The following is a 23,367-nucleotide window of genomic DNA, read 5'->3' as shown; positions in this document are numbered from 1 at the left end:
TGGCTCATCTTCCTGGGAGTAGCTCTTCCCATCATCTTCCACTACTGCCATTTAGGAGGAGTGACAGCATTGGTGGTCTTTTATACCATCGATTTCTACCTAATGCACTGGTGAGCATAGTACTGTGCATACATCTATGTTAGACCAATACCTGTTATAAATACCTCTTATATTGATGAATCACGTAGCACTCTGTTTTCCAGGAAGCGATCCACAGGTTTCTAAGAGGTAATACTGCATCTGTTTGCTATGTAAAATCTCAGTAGCTGTGAATACATATTTTTAATTGGCTGGGTGCACCTCTCCTGCAGTACAAACATCACTGCACTGTTTGAGATTCACAGCCAATAAAACAATGCCCCTTACTCCACAGGAGGAATATAATATGTGTACAGGGACTTACTTGTACGTTGCTATGATTGTTTGAAAGGTAGCCATGTGACTGTTGTGAAAACGTCCTGCTATCTTTCTGTCTGCCAATAAACCTGGGTTGGTGTCATAAACCATAGCTTTATATACTCGATGGCCTTGAAGGGATCATAGACAAAATGTCTTATTTTGACATTTGTCCCAGCCACTGTGAACACAGGTGCAAATCTAAAGTGGTTAATTTCAAGAGAGCACTTACTGATGCCATACCACTGAAAAGCAACTGTGGACCTTGATATTTTGAGACCTTGGTACAGCTAATGTGCTACTGGAAATGGCCTGAAAGGGCACCTTTTGGTATGCAGCTGTGTGGGTGTGCTGGGGAATAACATGTCATTCACAAATGTAGTGGACAGTCACTTAGCAACAGTTTGAATCTATTCATATCTAGTTTTTCTAAGGGTGCAATCCTAACCCCTTATGTTAGTGCTTTCCAGCACTGGCATAAAGGCAATGCAGCTCTGAGGTAAGGGAACAAACATTCACTTACTTTCAGGAGGCCTCCGTGCGTGACACCCAATAGATGCAGGATGCAGCACATGTCCCATTGGCACTGCTATGCTGGTGCTGGAAAGTACTGACATAAGAGGTTAGGATTGCACTCTCAGTGTCTTTGTTCCAGAACACTATCTTCGTTAGAGACTTGGGAAAAGGAGGAATGCCATCATCATTTCAAGTGGCAGACACTCTCCTTTTTGTGTCTTGAAGGAATAGACTGAGAATTTGGGAAAATATATTTTAAAACTATTTTTAAATTAGTTGTGCAAGCGCTGTAAAGTATTCTTACTACTACTACTACTGCTGCTGCTACTACTACTACTACTACTACTACTACTAGAAGAATTTATACCCTGCCTTTCTACTCCACAAAAGAGCACTCAAGGTGGCAACTTATAAATTATAATAGCCTGGACGCCTTTAAAAGGGGATTGGACAAGTTTCTGGAGGAAAAATCCATTACGGGGCACAAGCCATGATGTGTATGCGCAACCTCCTGATTTTAGAAATGGGCTATGTCAGAATGCCAGATGCAAGGGAGGGCACCAGGATGAAGTCTCTTGTTATCTGGTGTGCTCCCTGGGGCATTTGGTGGGCTGCTGTGAGATACAGGAAGTTGGACTAGATGGGCCTATGGCCTGATCCAGTGGGGCTGTTCTTATGTTCTTATAATTTATAGAGCTGGTGATCAGGGATCCAAGATGATGAGCCACTCAGCAGCAAGGGACACAGCAAAGAGTCATACAGTCTCCTGATCCACTGGCGAAGAGCCATGGACAAAGAGCCCTTTAGCTCTTGCCCTTTGGTTCGTGCCAAAGGTTCGTGCCTCTGGCATGCCAGAGGCCGATGTGCCTGAAGACGTGGGGAGGAGGAGGAGAAGAAAAGGCAGTTGGAATCCAGCAGGCGGTCCACAGGTGTTCCACTCCTTCTCCTTGCCCTGCTGCAGCCTTCTCTCCCAGCTGTTCCACTATCAAGAAGACTTTTTCAAGATAACCAATTTTAGCTTCCTCGTTGTTAGACTGTTAATTCTAAAACTCCTGGCTATGGAAAAATATATAAACACTTTTCCCCAATTCAGCCATGGTTGTTGCATGTCACCACAAGGTACCTTTGTAGGTATCCATTGATTCACCTGCTTCCCAGTATGGAAGTGTGGCCCAGGTGACATGTGGACAGTGATTGTGAACTGGTATAAGTCAGAAGACAAATAGATGAGATAGCAGGAGGGACTTTTGTGACCCATCTGGAATAGCAAAGATTACTGATGACAGATTCATGTCTGTCCCATTAAGAATAGGAACAGTTAACAGATAATTTGAAGTACATCTGCCAGACCCCTGGAGTTTATATTTTGGATCCATTCCATATGGAGATCCTGCTGTGCTCCCAATGTTGTCACTGGAGTGTGATGTGGCAAGGCCGCTGGTTGCCAAAGCAAGTGCCTCTCCCTCCCCCAACTTAACAATGAAAGTGCAGTTCTCATGCTTCTTAGTGCACCTGGGTACTGCAGTGTTTGCTCATAGTAACTTCCATACGCTCTGAGAAGTGCGGGAATTGCATTCTACTTACTTCCTGGATGGAACATGTCTGGTACACACTGATGTGCGTGTTCATGGTCCTGTGAGTTGAGACCTTATGGCTGCTGTGAGATCTCTGCGTGATTGGGAAGTGGGTAAAAGAAACCATTCAATTCTGAACTGGCCTGGACTTTGGAGAATTGGGTCCATCCCAGCCCTTGCACCACTAGAAGAGGCCTATTAAGCATCTCCCTGGTCTTTGAGTGCTTTTTGGAAGTTGTTGCTCCCTATGTGGCAACATGGGATATAGAGAGGAGATTTAACCCTTTCCCCTGTCACAGTTCTGATCTGGATCACCACTCTGTACCCACTGTGGTTGCCCTTAGATCTGGAAGGCAGCTCTTCGTTGGCTGATAGGCATGGGGAGAAGCAGAATCTAGATTGGGATTGTGATGGGGCCAAAGAGTTAAATCCCCTTTCTCTCACCCTGACACTGCAGTCTCAGCCTTGATCATGGCCCCCATTTCTATTTAGGAAACATAAGTACCAAGCACAGCCATGACATACTTCACATAAGGCGTAGTTGGGCCCTTAGATCCTCCACTGATGTTGCTGTTCCTCTACTACAGTATACAATATAGCAGAATTAAGCAATAGCTCCATCTACTGGCAGTTTGAAGAAAAATATCCAGAATACCTGACCATTGTTAATATTTCAGTACATACTGAACCATGGCATCACACTGATGGAGATACATTAATAGTTCCTCAATTGTTGATGATCAAGGTGTTTTCTATTGAGGCAGCTGCATGGTCAACCCACTACCATCCCACAGATAGTCTTCCTTGAGTACCGGAAGGTGCTTGAGTGCTGGACTAGATGGGCCTTTGGCCTGATCCAGCAAGGATACCGGGGGGGGGGGTGTAAGAGGAAAGTGGGCTGAAGACTAAGCTTCATGGTGGGGGGGGGGGAGAATGATAACGACAGCCATATCTGGTAACTGCTCAAAGGTTGCACTGAGGGAACATTTTGATGTGGGGTTTTGGTGGCATTTTTCAGCCGGGACCCTGTAAAACCCAAGGAGAGTTTGGAATACTCAACCAATTTTGCTCTCTTCTTTTGGCCACCCTGGTGCCCAGTTTCAGCACCAATGTTATTTGTCCCTCTCTTCTGCCTAGGTTTGCCTGTCTACCAGCTCGTGCCTTCCAATATCTGCTGATCTTTGGGTTTGTTTCCTCCTCGGCTAACTCAGTAGTTTTTCTTGGTCCTCTTTCTTTCTGGGGCTCTGTTCTGAGACTGATTAATCTGAAGTATTCATGAACTCCTCCTTTTCAAAAACCTGTCCATATTCTCATGGTGGCAGCTCCTCTTTATTCTCCAGTCTTGGTTATCTTCTTTCAATACACCTTGCACTCCTCTGCGGCCTTTTGTTGCTGATCCAGCACTACTCTGTTCATGGGAGAGCTGATTTGTAGAAGTGAGCTGGCAGCGGAACATGGAAATGAAAGCAGTGAATCAATGTTGTGCTGCCTTATCTTTCTCCTTTGCGCCCCCCCCCCCCCAGTTCTTTTGCTCCTGTGCTTATCATTCTATCACACCATCTTCCTAATCTTACCCTTGGCTGATTCTTTCCAAACCCTCCACATTTCAGTCCATAGTGTGGGGCAGTGCTAAATTGCTCCTCGTGCCAGCGGTCTGTGTAGTCAGCAGTTTGAATGCAATGGGATCAGCAGATTTCCCCCCCCCCCCAATCTAAATGGCCAAATAAAAAAAATGGTTTGGGGGTTTTGGAGTTGCACATTTATTCAAGTGACATTCATCCAATGTAGTCGGATCAATCAATAATTCAGTGAAGTGAATTTTATTTCCCAGGAACCTCCAAAGGAGGGAGATATTGGTGCTGGCCTGACTCTGGGTGATGATGGGATCAAAAGCTGTTCCTGGCCTTCTGTCTGCCAAAGTTGTGTTTTCAAGTTCCACTGCCTGTCTATTTTTAGCCTCGGTCCTTTATCTGCTCTGCTGAACCTGTTGATCTCTTGTTGCTTCAGCCAGAGGGCAGGAATTTGCTGCCTGTCCAGCCATAGCAGAATACGGTATTAGGCTGCTAGCCAGACAAGTGCAGTACTGTGGAACAAAGCCGTCAATGTTTGCTTTCTCCTGGCTCTGTCGCTTTTATTGGGGCCATTACTGAGTTTTGGAAGAGCTTTCCCTGGAACACATCACCTTCAAGACACACTTCCCCAGCTGCTTTTTATTGCTGCAGTACCAAGTTGGAAGTAGAGAGTTGGAGGCATTGAGTTGAGACCTCTGAACGAATGAGATGCATGAGAAACTGTTGCAAAATTTAATTTTGAGAAGTGGGATCATATGCTGGCTTAGCAGAATGCAGCTTTTCAGCTCTCTCCTTGTCTCATCTGATTGCAATAAAACCCAGCAATTTAAATGAGCTCTGGCCCTGGAAACTGGAGCCATGCGAAAGAGCTTGGTTAGCTATGTTGGAAGCTCTTCTTTGTTGGCTTTTGGTTTTGGAGCCCTTAAGTTTCTACCATCCTGCTTTTGTGGAAGGGCGTCCATATTCCATTCCAACAACAACCTGATCCTATGAGCTGCTATGGTGATGATCCCTATGAGACAAGCAATTGGTGCTAGTATTCAACTTTAGCCCAGACCCCAGTGCAACTAGTAATACTCATGTGCCCCACATATCACCCCAGCACTCTCTGTTCTAGTGGCTGTCTGCTGGTATTCATTTGCATCTTTTTATAGTGTGAGCCCTTTTGGGACAGGGAGCCATTTAGTTATTTGATTTTTCTCTGTAAACCGCTTTGTAAACTTTTAGTTGAAAAGCGGTATATAAATACTATTAATAATAATAATATTGCAATACTCAGAGGCGTAGCTAGGTCATTTGACACCCATAAATTTTTGTCACCCTATATGACTTAATTATTATTAATTATATTGCTTAATTAATTAATTCACTTATTATACCACCCTTCCTCTAAGCAGCTCAGGGTGGTGTACATGGTTCCTCCCCTTATTTTATCCTCACAACAACCCTGTGAGGTGGGTGAGACAGAGATAGTAATAGTCATGACATGGAATGAATAATAATAATGGCCAGAAAAATAAATGCAGTGAATATTTCCCCGCAAGCAATGGATGAAATTCTGCATCAAATGGTATATAACATGATGGTATTATTCCTAAAAGGCACGATTTCCAGGATTTTGGTCACTAGGGTGTCACCCCACCCCGATGTCTCATTGGCCTGTTTTGAGTTAAGGCAGTGGTTCTCAAACTTTTAGCACTGGGACCCACTTTTTAGAATGATGATCTGTCCAGAACCCACCGGAAGTGATGTCATGGCTGGAAGTGGCGTCATCAAGCAAAATAAAATTATAAGTAATGAAATTAAAGAAAAACAGATAAATAAGGGGAAGCCAGCCCTGTTTCACCAAGTGAATTTTCTCTGTAGCCTGCCTGCCATAACACCCCCCCAAACACACACACATAAATCAGTGAGATTTTCAGCCCTTTCCAGTGCCCACTGTACCAGCTCAAGCCTCTGTTTTATTCTTTTGGGGGGGGGTGCCTTCTGGAGCATTTGTTGAGCTCCACTTTCATTAGATGGGGACCATGCAGCTAGCCTTGCATTCCCCTTTGTCTGACTTGGCCAAGGCACATTTGCTTACTCACAAGTAAATGCAACTGGGTGGCTTACTTTCACTTTCCATAGTGCTCAAAACATTTGCCTGCTTGGAGGGAGGGACTTCCTTCTTGGGTGATTTTTGGGGGCTGCTTTCATTGGATAGGAACCATTCAGGTGTCTTTGGATTCTTCTCAGTCTGCCCTTTCTGACAAACTATGGCAAGTTTGCTGACTCATGAGTAAACACACGATATGGCTGTTTCATCTTCCATAGGGTTCTATGCATTTTTTTTTTCATTTCTGTTTTTTTGGCCATAACTTTTGATGGAATTGAGATATTTCAATCCGGTTTTTTGAGTTGCATTTTGCTGGAAATTCTGCATCCAATGGTATATAGCATGATGGGGTTACTCCTAACCTTGGCGATGTTAGCGATGTTGGGGTATTGGTGGTGTTACACCCCCCAAGGGTGGTACCCGGGGCGGACCGCCCCTTGCCCCCCGCTAGCTACGCCACTGGCAATACTCGCTGGAGTTGGGGTTCAGCAGAAGTGATCATTCCTGATGAACACCCTACCTACAGGGTTTGTTTTTTTTTTTGCCTAGGGATGCCACAGATCCTGGTGCAAGTGCATCTGATCCCTATCTATAGTGGTGGAGGGTGGGGTCCTGCCATTGCTACCTGGCTCTAGTCTTCTTGATATGAATGTGCTTTGGCACGGCACTACAGCTTGCTACTTTTGCAGGGCTAAGGTGCACTTCAGTCAATAGCTAAAGGCAGTTGGAGCCAGTCATCTGTTAAAACGAAAAGTGATGTTTCCGCTCCTGCCCTCCACCCCATTATTTCAGCCAGTGATAAATAATTGCTGCAATGCAATCTTCCCTGGGCCGGAATACAGAGATCTGCTGCTTCAGCAGTGCTCTGTGATCATTTGTAGCATGAACAATGGCGATGATATTAATTTCTAACTGAAAGCCCAGGAGGGAAAGAGATGCAGAGTTCCATGACAACAGTAGGAATCTCATCTCTTTGCTCCTCATAAAGACCAAATGTCTGATATTCAGTCCACCAAACTTGCAGTTTGCAGCTTTTAGAGTACCAGAGGGAGAGTCTCTGTGTGGGAGGAACTGCAGTTGGCTGTAACTTTTTTGCAAAGGCACTGTAGAAAGACCGGCTTGTGATAGCACAGAGGGTAGAAATCCAGTCTGGGTAGAATGTATTTTTGCTTCATAACTCTTAAAGATGAGTGAGCAATTTTAAATATGAATTGGTGCCTACAGTTTCAGCAAAAGTGGAAGGCTTGTGTGTGTGTGTCCACATTGGGGAGGGAGGGTCCCTCAAACTTCTAAATAGTAACAAGTAGGACACAAATAGCCTACTGCAGTGATTCCCAAATTTTTTAGCCACCAAACCCAACCCCCCCAAAAAGTTTCACTTTACCAGCTGCTCAAGCCTCTGTGGCTATAATGATAACTGGGCAGCAGCGCTTTCCAGGTAGCAGGTTGTGTAACCCTTGATGCACATAGTTTAATTTGCCTCGTTAGTTTCATGACTTACCAAAATTTGGGTCGTGACCCACTGGTGCAGGAGCATGGAGTGAGTGGGAAGCTCCCACTCACCATGAGTGGAAAGCTGGCTGGGGCGAGGGAAAGTAGTTTGATCAATTGCTACTTAGGCTACAACTCTTAGTTTAAGGCTGTGGTTCATCAGCTTTTTGGGGATCATGGGTGCCTCTGAGAATCTGATGAAAACTATGAACCCCCTCCCAAAAGAAATGCACATAAACATAAAACTTTCTGTGCCTGGTTCATGGACCCAGGTTAAGAACCCCTGGGATAAGGTAAACATTAGAAATCGTCAAGGTTTGTATTCTAAAATGCATACAAGTTTGCATACATTGTGGAGTACTGCAAAACCCATTATTAACAATGAAAAGAATCAGTGTGGATTTTGTAGGAAAGAATCATGCCTAGGAATCTATTTTAGTACTTATGAACTTAGATTTTCCCCTCTGATGTAATATTTTTCATGTGTAGCCTTTGGTTGCAGAAAAACACTAGAAAGCTTAAGGAAGCTTACAAAAGTAGTTGAACACTCAAGAATAAAAAAAAACACCTTAATCTGAGAGTCACATTTTGTGACTGTCATAAGCAGAGCCTGGAACTGAACTAAAGTTTAAGTCGAAGAATCTACTGCCCCCTCCTCTCTCTCTCTCTCTCTCTCTCACACACACAGAAATGTTTCATGATAATATGGGTGAATAAATTTAGTACAGTTTTTCTAAATCTATTCCCCATCAGCCATTGTATTGTCATTGGATGTGGCATGGAATCTTTTCCTATCAAATTTAGACTACAGGCAAGCCCCCATATCTGCAGATCTGGTAGCCGGTGATTCAATTATCCATGGATCCACAGATGCGGGGACCCCGTGTGCCTATTATTGTTTTATATATTGTATATTTTTAGTTTTTGAATTGTAAACCTTCTTGAGCATTTGCTCTGACATAGGAAATACAGGATATAAATAAAATAACGAGTACCTTTTATTTTTGTAGTTGTGCTTGCAGCATAAGTGTCTCTTCCTTTACATTCTTGCTAAACTGGCAATCAGCCTGCATAGCAGAGGCTGACTAACTGAACGCTAACAGGAAGCTTCCTGTTAATGTTCAGTTAGTTTCCTCTCTGTAGCAGACCTGCAAGCACTATGAAAATAAAAAGTACTTGCAATGGGCACACAGGGGGCTGTGGGGGTGCTGTTTATATAGCATTCCTTCATATCCACAGTTTCAGTAGCCAAGGGGGGAGGAATGCATACCCTGCGGAGGCTGGGCTCCATCTGCAATTTTGAGATAAATTTTGTAGGATGCATATTAGCTTTTTAAATAGTGTAGCATGGTGTTTCCCAAACTTTGGGTCAGGGCCCATCAGTGGGTTGTGGGCTGATTTTTGGTGGGTTACAAAAAGTTACAAAAACTTTGCAAGCAGCCTTGCCCAGCTTGGCAGAAGAAAATTATTAGCTGGAATGCTAACCTGTGTTGTCAGGTAATCTTCATATATCCAAATTAAAATGTAGTTGTCTTTAGTAGTTGGCATGCTGTAGTAGATCACACGTGAACCCAGTTTCAGCCTTTTGTCTTGCCTGGAAGTCCATAACCACACATCTGGCCTTCTGGGTAACATCAAATGACTGTAAAAGGGGGGGGGGAGATAGTCCTTGAACTTTGTGTGACCAGAAGAGGGGATTTTGGCAGTTGCAGCTTTTTAAACCCTTCTGTGTTGAGCGGCACCTGCCAAAATTTGCTCTTCTATAAAATGGCTGAAGTCTTAACTATTATATCCTGATAATTATGGTGACGGTTTAGAGCAAAATAAAGTATTCGACAGACCGTTTCTGAGCTTATTCTGGGCCCAAGTCAAACTGAGCCCATTTAAATGTGTTGACTCAGACCTTATGAATCCTGCCCAGGAGAGTGTTCTTATTATGAATGCAATGCAAGCCTTTTAAGGTTCCTAGTCTGTCTGCCCCACCATCCTGCTTTTTCACTTAAGCCAGGTCTCTTTTTTTCTCTCTTCCCCAGGGAAGAGTTTCTGAAATGTCCATGGCAGAGTGTGAGGAATATTTGGCTGCGTCTTTCTTTCTTTGTACCAATTGTTCTCTTGTTCATGCTTGCTTAGAGTGTGCTAGGGGACCTTATAAAAGGCCTTTTTATATTTCTCAACTGTGCGTTGCAACAAGATTCTATGTAGGAAATAGCTTTGTAGAAACAGTGCAAATGCTAACTTTCAGAAAAATCAGCAATTACACCATCAAACTGTAATGCACTGCATTTTCCAGTGTAGCTCAACTTCAAATTGGGTAACTTTGCAAAATCAGTAACAACATAAACTGGAGGGAGAGAATTTGGTGGGCCCTGCCACCAGGACCAACTTGGCCTTTAATGAGACTTCATTAGAATAACGTATCTTAGAAAGTTAAGAGAGGTTTATTTTATTTAAAAGATTTATATCCCACCTTTCCTCTGCTGGAGTAGATGACTAAAATTCAGTAAATTACTTCGGACCTATCTAGTCTAGCTTCCTGTATCTCATAGTTACCCATCAGATTCTTCAAACAACACTCAAGACAACAAGGCACAGGCATGTTCTGGTATCCATGGATTCAGTTATCCACGGGTACCATGGATAACATGACTACCTCTTCAAAAGAAAGGGGAAACATTTAAAAAATCTTGGTGAACAAGATTTTTTAAACATTCCCCTATCTTTTTAAAGGCACCCCCCTATCCACAGTTTCAGGTATCCACAGGGGAGTCCAAAATGGAAACTCGGCCAGTATTAAGGTCCACCTATACCTACATCCTGTTGTCATGCCCTTACACCTGGCATTCTGAGATAGGCTACCTCTAAACCTTGGAGGTACATCATGATTGTAACCTGTGATGGACTTTTCCTTTATAAATCTGTCTACTCCCCTTTTAAAATCATTTAGACCAGATGCCAGCACCACATGCTGTGGCCAGGAGGGCCAGAAACTAATCACAGGCTGGGTCAAGAAATGTTTTGGCTATTCTAAGTCTCCTGCCCATCGGTTTTTGTGGCTGTCCCCTGGTTCTGGAGTTGTGTGAGATTTTATGAATCCTAGGACAGCTTAGAAAAATGCAAAGCAAAGCCGTTGCTTCAGATCGTCTAGCTGTAAGGGGGGGTAGCATTCTTTTGTGTAATCGTTACAATATTTAAATGGACTAAAACAGGGGTTCCCAAATTGTGTGTCACAGTGCCCTGGGCCATCTCAAAAAGTCCCTGCTGTGGTACAGGAGTTGCCCTGGCCAAGCCGCTCATCTGCACAATTGTGATGTGATCTACCATGGAGCAGAGCCTCTGCTCCATGTGCTATGCCCTGTTTCACTGGGTTTCTAGGGCCCTCCCACCTGCCCTTACCTAATTTATACTGATTTTAGGTTGTGGAACCTGGAAGTAAGTGCTGATATCCTCTTGTTGCATCATTGGCAGTTCTGGGTTCTGGACCGGCCAGGAGCAGGGTGTTGCCAGCCTGGGAAGTGCTAAACCAAAATTTACAATTAAAAATAAACAATTTCATGGGCACAACATACAATGGATGCTGGATCCATACAAATAGTGGTGTCCTCTCTTACATTTAGCCCTCACTATAGCACACAGAAGCTTTAAAGTATGTCCCTAATCACAATGGAAGTTCTCTGGGAATTGCTCCTCTTTATAAGGGAGGCCAGGGACACAAAAGTGACTCATCAAGTCAGTCCTACAGCCCAGCTAAAATGACAGCATAACTCACTGAGGCTATCTGTGTTTGAAAAGTACCAGTCCACGTGCATGATGAAGTCTTGCTGTCATACTGTGCAAAGCCCAGTAGCCAGAAGAGGCCACAGTGAAACCCCAGCACTGGAGAAAGAGCAGCAATCAGTGTGTATGACTCTAAATACCTTGGAGCGACACTGGTGCCTTTCATAAATAACACTCCACAGAAGCAGAAGACATAGATTGAGAGCCTTTGGTAGTCTGCCAAGGGGCTTAGGCCATGAGATGAGCATTTGATTGCCATTACCTGGTGGTTCTCCTTCACGGTCTCTGTACAGGCACACACATGGGATTCACAGCTGTGCAGACCCACACATTGGACTTCTAGAACTCAAAGGCAGAAGCAGGTGCTTCTATTTCATGACAGTACTAATGCTGGCTTCACCACACCACCTGCCTGTGCCAAGAAAACCTCCGTGGCAATCTGATGTGGTGACAGAAGGACAGACATGAGCCACAGGACAGCCATGGCTGTTGTAATTGCACATGGATGAGAATCTAGCCATGCAGAGGATAGGATTCCAACCACACAAGCCACTCCCCATCTCATCACACTCCTAGTCCAGCATTTCTTCTCTTTACACTGTCCTGGTTACAATTAGCATCATACTTGAGACGGACTTCATGGGATGGTGGTACACCAAACTCACTATGCTGCCGTAACCTCACACTATCAGTTCTGCTGGCAGATGAGATTGGGTGAGGAGAAAATTGCAACTCAGCAGGCATAACTCGATTATAGGATTTAACTGTTAGAAAGGGCCCTTTTCTGTGCTTTAATCTTGTTACAGAGCTCATTGTGCTGGCATGAGTGACAGCTCTTCTAGTCCAAGGGAGCCAGGCCTTTTGGCAGGTCAGCTCCTGTTTCCTGCCTATAGATCAACTATGGATTACATGGCGCTGTTTTGTTCAGCACTCAACCTTCTAGACTGGATCCCCTGCATAATGAAGAGTAATGAGAGCTATTACTGTAGTAATAAAAAGATCAAATAGGTGTTTAACTTGGGGCACATATGGGTGAAATAGATGAATGACCTGGGAAAGTGGGATGCCTTTTCTTTTTTATAGGCCCTGATCCACAGACTTATATCCTGCACTAAAAACAAGATTGCTGGAGGAAAATGGCACTGGCATGACTAGACATTGGTTTGCTCTGGGCTTTGTCCAGTGGTATAGCTAAGGGGGTGCAGGGATGGCAACTGCACAGGGCAACAAGCTGAACTTGACACTACTGGCCAAAATTGTGAATAACCTTGGTATGTACGAATAATACCATCACGGTATATATCAGGGGTGTCCAAACTTTTTGGCAGGAGGGCCACATCATCTCTCTGACACTGTGTTGGGGGTTGGGAAAAAAGAATTAATTTACATTTCAAATTGGAATAAATTTACATAAATGAATATATTAGAGATGAAACTTATATGAATGAATGAACGTCTTGCAATAGCTCAAGGCCTATAATAGGCCTTGCACAAAGCAAGGCTGGCCTTTCCTTTGCTGCCACTACTACATCACAGGCGTGAAACAGCAAGCAGTGGAGGGAGCCCTCATCCCACAGCTAACGCGAGAGGTCAAACAGTCGCCCTCACGCTGAGAGCAGTTGTGTCAGGCCAGTGCAGGCTCCAGCAAGTTTCCAGAGGGCCAGAGGCTCAGTGGAGGCTGGGGTCTCCCTGAGGACTGCATTGGAAATCCTTGAGGTCTGCAAGTGGCCCCAGGGTTGGGGTTTGGGCACCCCTGATCTATGCTACTGGCTTTGTCTAAGGTTCATGATTAAGCCACATTCCTTTTTTTCCTTCTAGAGAAAAGGTATCATCGACCTCGTCCCAAGCCCAATGGACTGAGCTTCTCTTCTCACACTGTGGCAGCCCGACAGACCAGCGAAACAGCCTTGACACCCTTGACTGAGCAGGAGGGGGAGGCATATCTAGAGAAATGTGGGAGTATTCGTCGCCACACCGTTGCCAATGCTCACTCGGACATCCAGCTCTTGGCCATGGCTTCTATGATGCACTCAGGGATGGTGGTAGAAGAACCAGACAGTGGTGACCCTTGTCTTCTACTTCAGCCCACTTTTAACCATAGGCAATGCTCCAGTGAGCCCAGCATAACAGACGGGCCTGAAGAGCTGGGAACACCACCCTTGCAGGAACCAACAGAACTGAACTGCACCTCAGTCTGCTGAACTGCTGCCTCCAGCACTGCTGATCTTGGGAAAAGAAAATCACATGCACTAAACAAAACAAGGGCATGCTAAGCACCACTATGCAGAGCAGAGCATTCAGACTTTGAGAAAAGAATCTGCTTGCCACATCCTGGCAGTGACTTAAGCTGTTGATGTCACTTTGGAAATACTCTTCTTTCCAGATGCTAAACCGTGTGACTTCTTTTCAGTGAAGGTACAAGGCTGCTCAAATCAGTCATTCCAGCATCTACCTTAGTGAGATGTTAAGGGAGCTGTTTTTAAAGAATGGCTTCTTCAAACCTGAGCGGTCCTTTTAATTTTCTCTTCTAGGATCACCCCAGACTGTGGTGCCTTATGAACCAAGCTTGTTTCTGTTGTGCGGAAAAGGGAAAGTAAGAGTTGCTGTGGGAAAAGGCAGGTCCTTTTGCCCCTGGCACACCCATGGGGAATGTAGGAGGCCAGTCTCAAAGCTTGCACTGTGGTCTTTGTAGGATTGCAATAACCAGTGTATATCGAAGCACAGTGCCAGTCATAGTTGCAGGGATTGGAGTTATGGAGGCTTCAGCATTACAGCTGTCCAGAGTTGGGCCGAATCTTGCATGGAATTAACAGCGATAATTGGGAGAGGAAGATGCTCAAGCCATGTTGCTTAGTGGGGAGGGGGGTTGAGGTTCTCTTTTAAGCATTGTTCTTCTCAGGGATCTTCATTGTGTGCATCTATATTCCAAAGAACCGCCTTAAATTTTAGAAGACATGGTTTGGGGCAGTTTGTCTCCTGTTCTAGGGACTATTTCTCTACCTGCATGATTCTGGAAGCAAGAGAAACAGCACCAGTGGGGAGCTCATAAGCATCACAGACCAGTTTTGTGCTACTGCTGCTAAAACTCTTGAGTAGCTGACAGAAAAATGGTTACATTGCAGATGGCTTGTATGCCCACCTACAATCTTGTTATTAAAGAAAGTTGACTCTCTTGGGATTGTATGGGATTGTGGGTAAGCCCCAGAGAACTAGCCTCTTTGGAGACAACACTCCTACTTTCAGAAACAACTGGGAGAAATCTGTGGGCTACTAGAGAGTGTGTCTACCACCCATTCCTGGCTCTGTTTCTGGCTATGTCACAAATTCCAGCCGTTCACTTTCTGGGGACTTCTGACTTCCTGGACCTCACTGGTCTCTTTTTCTAAGAATTGGTCTTCTTGTAGCTCCATTCCTGAGTTTTCAGCTATTACCAAGTGCCTTTGGGAATCCAAATCAATCTAGTGGGAAAGTTTGCATGAGGTGTGGGGCCTGCCTCCTTCCCCTGCAGGGGGAAAGTTCTGAGAACTAGAACTGAATGGTTTGGTAATTAGAAAAGCCAGACTTATTAAAATGTCCCATTCTAAACTACGTTTGTGGTATTGTTCTGTGTCCATTACTTATTCTGTACTTATGAGAGCACAGCATAACTCCAGGAACCAAATTCAGTCTGAATGTCCTTTATTCTGATGAGGTGGGGAGTGATATATGATCTGATCTTTAACTGCAGAGACAGATAATTCTGAGTAGTTTGCCACTGAGCATATTGTCATAATTTCACCAGGATGACTTCAGTTTGTAAGAAGTAAAAGACCATATTGGACAAGAAGACTTGCTGAATAAAACTGCTAGAGAAAATCTCTTTTATAATCTGGCCCTCTACTAAAAAGGGCTCCATTCAACTTAGTGGGGCTTACATGAGTATGCATGCATAGGATCACTTCTAAAGAAGAGAAACCAGTACTGGGTTGGTTTTAGTCTTCCATGCATATAATTGGAATGTGTTATACTCCAGAAGTAAACCCTGCTGAGTTTAAACAGGTTTTACTTCCCAGGCAAGTGAGTGTAAGGTTATAGCCTTCATCCGAAAAAAAAAATGTTCAGTTTGGCAGCATTTTTTCTTTCTCCAAGATGGGTATCAAATTTAGAGATATGGAAACCAGCTCCTGGTCTTCATTTGATTTTGTATGTAGTTTAAAGGGAGAGTTTATGAAGTATAGTTGCCCTTGTGAAATATCAGAAAGCAACAATGGTGGTTCTCTCTAATCCATGAAGGGCTTAGTATTGCTTAGTTTTACTGTATATTTTCCTCAATCAGACTTTCAAAGAAAAAAAGGAATTGTTCAAAATAAGGTTTGGAAACTAACCTGTGGCAACATGCCAAACTGAAATTCTTTTAAAGAATTATGATGGAGCCCCTTTACGGGGCACCTGTTGCCCCTGAAACAGCTTTGATGGACTCCACCCAAGAGACTTCTGCTTTCACTTGCACCACAGGGATGGAAATCTATCCATTTTGGCATGTCATATGGACAGGTACCTGCATCTTCACAAGCATGACTTCTGCTTTCCATTGCCTGAGTTTTCTAGGGTCACATTTTTAAAAGATGTTTTGGTCTTTGCATAATTTGCTCTTCCCGTACCTCTACATGCACGAACATCCTCATCACCCTTGCACATCTCATTGCTCATGCAACCATTATTTTTCCCATTCAACATAAGGAAAACCATCAACCCTTAAGGTTCAATATACTTGGCAGAAAAGAAATCCATTCCAGTTTAAAGCCCAACAAAGCACTAGCAGCTCAAGTGCTGGGATGCCATCTTTTAGTCACCCTCTAAGACTGTCTTGCACCCTCCAAGACAGTCCCTGCCAACAACTTCTACTGTATTCCCAGATCTTCAGTACAGTACATACATACTGATCCAGTTTCCTTCTGATAATGATTTCATCTATACCCCTACTCTATGACCAAGATTTTTACTCCCTCTTATAACTGATGTGGTCAGCATTAAGGATAGCCTTAAAGCATTTTTTTAAACAGAATTTCGCCCATATATGGACTTTGCTGCTCTAATTCACCTACCTCGTTGTTGGCCTGCATTGAGATATCGGCATTGAAACCAAAGGGCAAGCTGTCACACACAATGCATTCGAATGAGGCAGTGCTATCTTCAATCACGTCCTTTCAAGGAATTACACCATCAAGGTCAAAAGCACCACTTTAGGGCTTGGGGAGGGAGAGTGGTTTCCATCAGGACTGCGATGCAAGACAACAAAGTTAGCTCCATAGTCTGGTTCCTGCTCTCTCCCCCCCCCCCAACATAGCTGCTATTTAGAATTAAAAAGCAGAACCAACCACGTGTTTAATGCAACATGTAGTTTGGACCTAAAAGTACATATTGAATGCACTTTCACCATAGAGAAAGTCCCACTTGCTCCTACTGCCTGTGCTGCATGAAGCATCCGGTTAGGCCATCTTTAGGCAAGGGAGGTGCTCTCAATCCACTACCAGAGATCTCCAAGGACATAGTTTCTAAATACAGATTTAAAAGGGGTCTTGCCTATATTTTTTAATACAATATTTTCTCCTCCTGCCCCCACCACCCCACGTTTCAGGAATGCTACAGTTTTATTAGCAACAAATGTAGTCTCCTCCAGAAACTGAAAGAGGCCTCTTTTTCTATTAATTTTCAAGCTGGGCACTACTCATAAATCTCCTACTAATAAATGTTCTGTTATCACTCACAGCAGGTGCCTCACAGCTGGGAATAATTGGACAGCATCAGTTGCTCTGTTCCTCTTGATTTTCCTCTACTAGCTATCCCTAATAAAGGAGTCACCTTGATCTTGCTGATAGAGAACATATATTTTGTGGAGTCGTCCCCCCCCCCCCCCCAAAAAAACATACCTAGCAAAACAAAATATTTTATACTCAGTTCTTAGCTCTTGATTCTTAACAACAACCACCACCACTTTTCAACAACAAAGTTCACCAAATGGTTTACAGACCAAATCAAATTACTAAATGCTTCCCTGTCCTAAAAGGGCTCACAATTTATGCAGGAGAAAAACCATCGAACAGCCACTAGAAAAGACACTGTGCTGGGATGAAGAGGGATAGTTACTCTACCCCTGCGAAATATAAGAGGAGCACCTCTTGAAAAAGTGCCTCTGCCTACTTAGTAGGGGTAGAAGATCTAATTTATGAGAGTGTTCTAAGTTTTTTTCTTCATAATGCATACATAGATCTGAATACTACAGAAGATTATCTGACATCTGCTCCTCCCTCCCCCCAGGGGAGTTGTCAAGCCAACATTCAAGGCACTTAGGCTTTTGTGTCACACCACCCTACACACTTGCACGCCTGTTTGAGATTATGTAGGCAACAAGTGCAGCAAAGCAATCCACTCTTGCAAGTTGGCTTCCAACCTGGAGTAGGCCTGCCACCCACAAGGTATCTCACAGCCAAGTTGCGCCACAGTTTAGCCTTAACTGCAGGGAGAGCAAGAATAGCAGCTATTGAATCTCACTGCCGTAACACCAGGTTGTAGGCACAATGCAACAGGGCTCCGCTAGGGCCCTAGTAAGCTGGCTGTGCAATCATCTCCAGAAGAGCACTTGAATGGCAGCGCCTTGACCCCTTGGAATTGTTGACCTTCCACAGCATGAAGTGCAAGAGGATAATTGGTAGGCTACGAAGCTTAGTGCTTCGTGTTCAATGATCCTTGGTGCAGCCTACAGCAGCTTTAGGCAGCTCAAAACATAGAACCAATGCAGAGTTTTCACTATAAATGGATACAAGGGTAGGCAAAAAATGCTACCACAGTTTGGATATACTAGGAGAAACTGCAACTTCTTAATGTAAAAACTGCTATGTTAACCATCATCACACTAAACAGACCTGGGTCTAGCTAGCTTCCTGTGAAATAAAACTATTCCACCTAACACCGCCTGTCCTGCATCATCAAAAGATAACCTATAGACAGTTGCTGAGTTACTCCTATGCCATAAAGTTGGCTCATTAAGTGGTTAGTGCTCCTTCCTTGGAATAAACTGGCAGCTGGAATTGTTCAGCACTGAACAAATAGGGCTGCGGTTTTCAAACTCTCCAGGAGTTTGAAACCCGCAGTAAGTCTTTGTGGGGGCGGGGGCGGGGGAGGCAGCAGGGGCGGGGGGAGGCAGCAACGCAATCCCCAGGATTGCAAAAGCGATTGCAAAACTCCTGATCGCAAAACGCACGATCGCCCCACTCTCCCTTTCCCTGACCTGGGGAGCCCTGCAGGCGCTTGCGCAGGGCTCCCCACGAACAGGGACGGCTGCTGCAGGGACTGGTGAGTGCACCCCAGTCCCTGCAGCCCCATCAGAAGGGAAAGTGGAGCGATTGTGCTCTGTTTCCGGTTTTGCGGAGCGGGACGCAATCGCTCCACTTTCACTTTTCCTGACCTGGGGAGCCCTGCCGAAGGTTGTGCAGGGCTCCCCGCATCCCCGAGAGGCTGCAGGAGGCTTGGGCAAGTGCACCCACGCCACTGCAGCGCCCCTGAGTGCCGCTGCCTTCCCCCTGTCTCCTGGTTGCCCCCACCCCTTAAGGGGGCAGAGGCCAGGACCCACAGGCTGGGGCGTCGCGACGCCCCAGTTTGAATACCACTGAAATAGGGAATTTACTGTATAGCTAGTCATACTTTTGCTATCGCAGCCTCTGGAACGCTGTCCTGGTTGTTTCTGAGGAATGGGGAAGGCCTCACTCTCTCCAGGAAAATTAACAGCATGCACAGCCTGAGTTGCCTGGCTACAGTGAGATAATACAGAAGCACAAAAATTCCTGAATGGTGCAAAACAGGCAAGCCATTCCAGACATTTGATTTGCCCATCTGTAATGTCCATGGCGGGAGGAGGCCCCGCCCCTGGGTGCGTTACCGAGCGCGGAGGGCTTACCCTGTCGCTGAGGGTTGGTCAGCGGCGGAAAAAAGGACGAGAGGCAGATACAGCTGTTCTACACAGACGGTTTACTTGCGTCAGTCGCTTTACATTCATGGGGCCTGTTACGTCACAGGTCACCATACTTCATGCAGACTCGTGCTGTCGTCGTCTGATAGACTCTGTCCCCGACCATTCCTGCTCCCTTGCGGTTCCAGGCAAAGATCTCCGACTGGTGTCTCTTGGCCAGGGGTAGGGGTTCTCAAGAGCTGCCACACTGTTGTTCGGGGTCAGACTAGCTGGCCTTAGGAGGACCCCAGGTATCTCTTTGCTTGCCCTTCAATCAGCTGGCCCCCCTTGGGTATGGTTGGCTGCAAGTCCTTGTCTCTGGAACCCCAGCTCTCCTGGAGTCACCCCCAGGGCCTGGGTGGGTCCTGGGTCTGGGAGATCCCCCTCCCGGCCCCCTCTCTCCAGGGCTGAAGTAAGCACAACCCCTTTGGGGTTCTGGCTTTTCCCAATTAGGCTGGGGTGGTTATCCCCTTCGGCCTTCCCTCTGGCCTTACTCCCCTCTGGAGAGGAACGACTTCTCTCTAGGCTTCCCAAGCTCCTTATGAAGCCAGCCTTGGGTTTGGCCAGCTCTACCCCTTCTGGCCACGTGGCTGCTCCCAGCTGGCACTAGGCCCTACTCCCAGGTAGGTGTCCTGCCTGGGACTCCAGTCCTGGTAGTACTCAGGCCTTACCCCTGAGGAGGCCCCTACCCCTGAGGAGACCCCTGCTCCTGAGGAACTCCTGACCATCAGGGCTGGGCCCTGGTGACACCATCTCTTTGGCATATTTGCTTACGACTCTCTCACTGCACTAATTTTTTCCAGAAGTGGAGATCTTGGCCCACCACTGTATCTCCCTCGCAGCTCAGGTAGAAGAAAAAAGCTGTAAGTCCATCAAATAGCAGGGGAAGAAAAAAAGGGACTTGAAAAATATAAAGAGTAGCAAAGAGGATTCACTTAAAATGGTTAAAAACAAGACATTATTAAATATCAGTGAAACTTGCAGGCTTACAAGAAAGAACAAGTAAAGAACCCAGTGTAAAAGTGGGAAAACAAGCCACTGCATGGACAATATTTGTGAGATATAACTAGAAAAACCAACATCATCAAGACCTGGCAGTGGCTCAAAACAGGCAACTTGAAGAAAGAAACAGAGGGCCTAGTAATGACTGCACAAGAACAGGCATTAACAACAAATGCAATAAAAGCAAGAGTAAAAAATAAAAAAGCCCAAAAGCAGTACCGCCTGTAAGGAAAGAGATGAAACAGTGGACCACCTAATTAGTTGCTGTAAAAAGATTGCCCAAATGAACTACAGACAAAGGCATGGCAAGGTAGCAAATGGAACATCTGTAAAAAAAAAAAAATACAAACTGCCTTTGGCCAAAAAATGGCCGGACCACAAAATTGAAGAAGTTGCTGAGAATGAAGACACAAAAATATTATGGGATTTCCAACTACAAATAGATATACATCGGTAACCGAAGACACCAGATAAAGTGTAATTGAGAAGAGAGAAAAACAAGTCAAAATAATTGATACAGCAACACCAGGGGATGGTAGAGTAGAAAAAAAAAAAGAACTGGAAAAAATAACAAAATATAAAGGATTTTCATATTGAAAGGCTGTGGCAGAAGAAGACCAACCACAGTGGTGATTGGTGCCCTTAGTGCAATTCCAAAATACCTTGAAAAGAACCTGAACAGCATAGGGGCCACAGAAATTATCATCCACCAACTGCAAAAAAGCAGCTTTACTGGGAAGAGCTTACATTTTGCTCTTCCCAGTACAGTATTTGAGCTACTGTATTTGAATATTTGAGTATACTGTATTTGAGTTTTGAGCTACCCAGACAGTATTTATAAAATACGATAAAAGTCAGGCATCCTTCAGAAGGACTCGATGTCTGGATAAAACAAACCAGTTGATAACACCTGTCTGACTGTGCAAAAATCAATAATAATAATAATAATAATAATAATAATAATAATAATAATAATAATAATAAATTGGGCAACAGTGAAGCTGCAAATCTGCTTTACGTTACATGCATTTCTAACTTGGGTGCATATTTATAAAGAATGGAAAGGCTTGCTGGCCAGCTCTGCACCCTGCATGGCTGAAGGGCACCAGTATCCAAGTATGCCAAGTATGTTGCCAAGTATGCCAACGGTTTGGTTCCAGTGCTTTAAGGATTCAGCTCAGGTTGCCTGACTCTCTCTGCTTCATTTGCTTCTGTGATGTTTCTGCTCAGGCACTAGGATTTTCACCACTTTTTAATATTTGATAAATGCACACACCTTCTAAACCATCATCTGTTCAAGTTTAATTGCTTCTTAACCAAGATGAAGATATAGTGTTACTGAAGAGTTCCCTGTAGTATTCACAAAGTGCATTTAGAAGTTGCTTCCTTGTGGCTGTAATGCCAACCTAAACCCATCCATAGCTGCATTTCCATCAGGAGTTCCATCTATCATTAGGTTAAACCTACAGGCTTAATGTGAAAGCAACCAACTAAAATTTAACTGCTTACTGTCTCTTGGCCAAGTACTGCAAGGTGGAATGTCATGGTTGATAACAAGCATGGGTTTAGTTAAACAGGACGGCCATTTACTCACTGAACAGCATGTTAAAACACCTTTCTTTCAAAGCTGCTAAATCAACCCCAGGGACATCTCTGTGGCAAAGCTCTCTTTTGAAACCCAGAGAAAACACTGCCTGAAAACTGGAGTAACACTGCCCCCTGGTGTTAGACTTGTTTTTATACAAGTACTGGTATTGAAGCAATCTCCAGCTGTCAAAAACCATTATTAAGAATTAAGAATAATAATAATTATTAAGAATAATTCTGAGCTAAAAATTCAACTTCAGAAATTCAAAAGGCACATGTTCAGAAAGTACGATTTAAAGAACTGGCCAGAAATTGGATCACTGTTACAGGATCATACACATGGCTGACTTTAAAATAGGATAATAAGCTACTACTTGGGAACTCAGGTATCATGCAGTCTGCCTTTCAGCTGTGACAACTCTGTAGAAGTGGCACTGCTGAAAGGGCAGCCCACATGATAATTGGGCTCTCTCACCACTGCCAAGGCATCATTTTGCAGCTCAGCAGCTGATAGTGGTGCTGGGAAAGTGGTACATTACCATGTGGGCCATATGAAGAGCTATCACGGGCCATATCCTACTTGCAGGTCTTTTGTTTAACACCCCTGATCTATACACAATTGCACAGGGACAAGCACCCATTCGGTTAACTTTGCTGCCAACAAAGCAGGAGGGCAGGGGTTCTCCAAATGTGCTACCACAACTCCAAAAATAACACAGGCCTATTCACATGTTCCTATCTTAAAAGTTAGACCTAGAAGAAGAAGAATCTTTTATTACGGTCACTGACCAGTACAAAAGTTAGACCTCTTCTTGGGTATATTTGGGGTGCCAAATGAAAAAATGGCATTGGTTATGCCCAAATGGTTTTAGTTTTGGGGGTATGGCATAGCCACCTGACATGCTGACTCAAGTATGGCTTCCTCACGAGGAAGCTGCTTGAATCAGCATATAAGGTGGCTATTCTGTACCCCCCCAACTAGAGCCAATTGGACAAAACTGATGCCTGTTTTGGATTCAGCACACCCCAAAATATCCTAAAATTGTTCAAACATCCTTGGCAACTAAGAAAGGGGCTTTTTTTTGGTAGGCCTGTGTAATTTATAAATTTACTGACCCCACCATCACACTGACACACCGTCACAGTTGACGGACCAGCGTAAGCTAGCTCTCCTTGCCCACTTGCCTCACCTAGAAGGGGTGGTCTTGGAGTGCTCCATATGGCACAGGAGTGGAAGAGCATATAGTTAAGCAGGCACAGTTGCAACAACTATCTGGTGGACAGGCAAATCACTAGTGGAAAAATATTTTATTTGTAGTTCTTCAGAGCTTTGCAATGCCCTAGACATCATGATCCATGGTTTGAAAATGCCCTGTA

General features: G+C 44.5%; 1 protein-coding gene across 1 annotated transcript in view; it reads left to right on the top strand.

The window, feature by feature from the left end:
- PRR5L (proline rich 5 like) overlaps positions 1-15,005 on the top strand; it is an 80,366-nt gene extending 65,361 nt beyond the window's left edge. The window contains exon 9 of the mRNA XM_066636423.1: positions 13,236-15,005. Within this exon, the coding sequence (XP_066492520.1) occupies positions 13,236-13,618 (383 nt within the window). The 3' untranslated portion in view covers positions 13,619-15,005. The remainder of the gene's footprint in view (positions 1-13,235) is intronic.
- Positions 15,006-23,367: the final 8,362 nt, after the last annotated feature.

The sequence above is a fragment of the Tiliqua scincoides genome, chromosome 1, assembly GCF_035046505.1.
Source record: "Tiliqua scincoides isolate rTilSci1 chromosome 1, rTilSci1.hap2, whole genome shotgun sequence".
Lineage (NCBI taxonomy): Eukaryota > Metazoa > Chordata > Lepidosauria > Squamata > Scincidae > Tiliqua > Tiliqua scincoides.
Note: the sequence above shows the minus strand (reverse complement) of the source record. Positions and strands in the feature narration are given on the sequence as shown.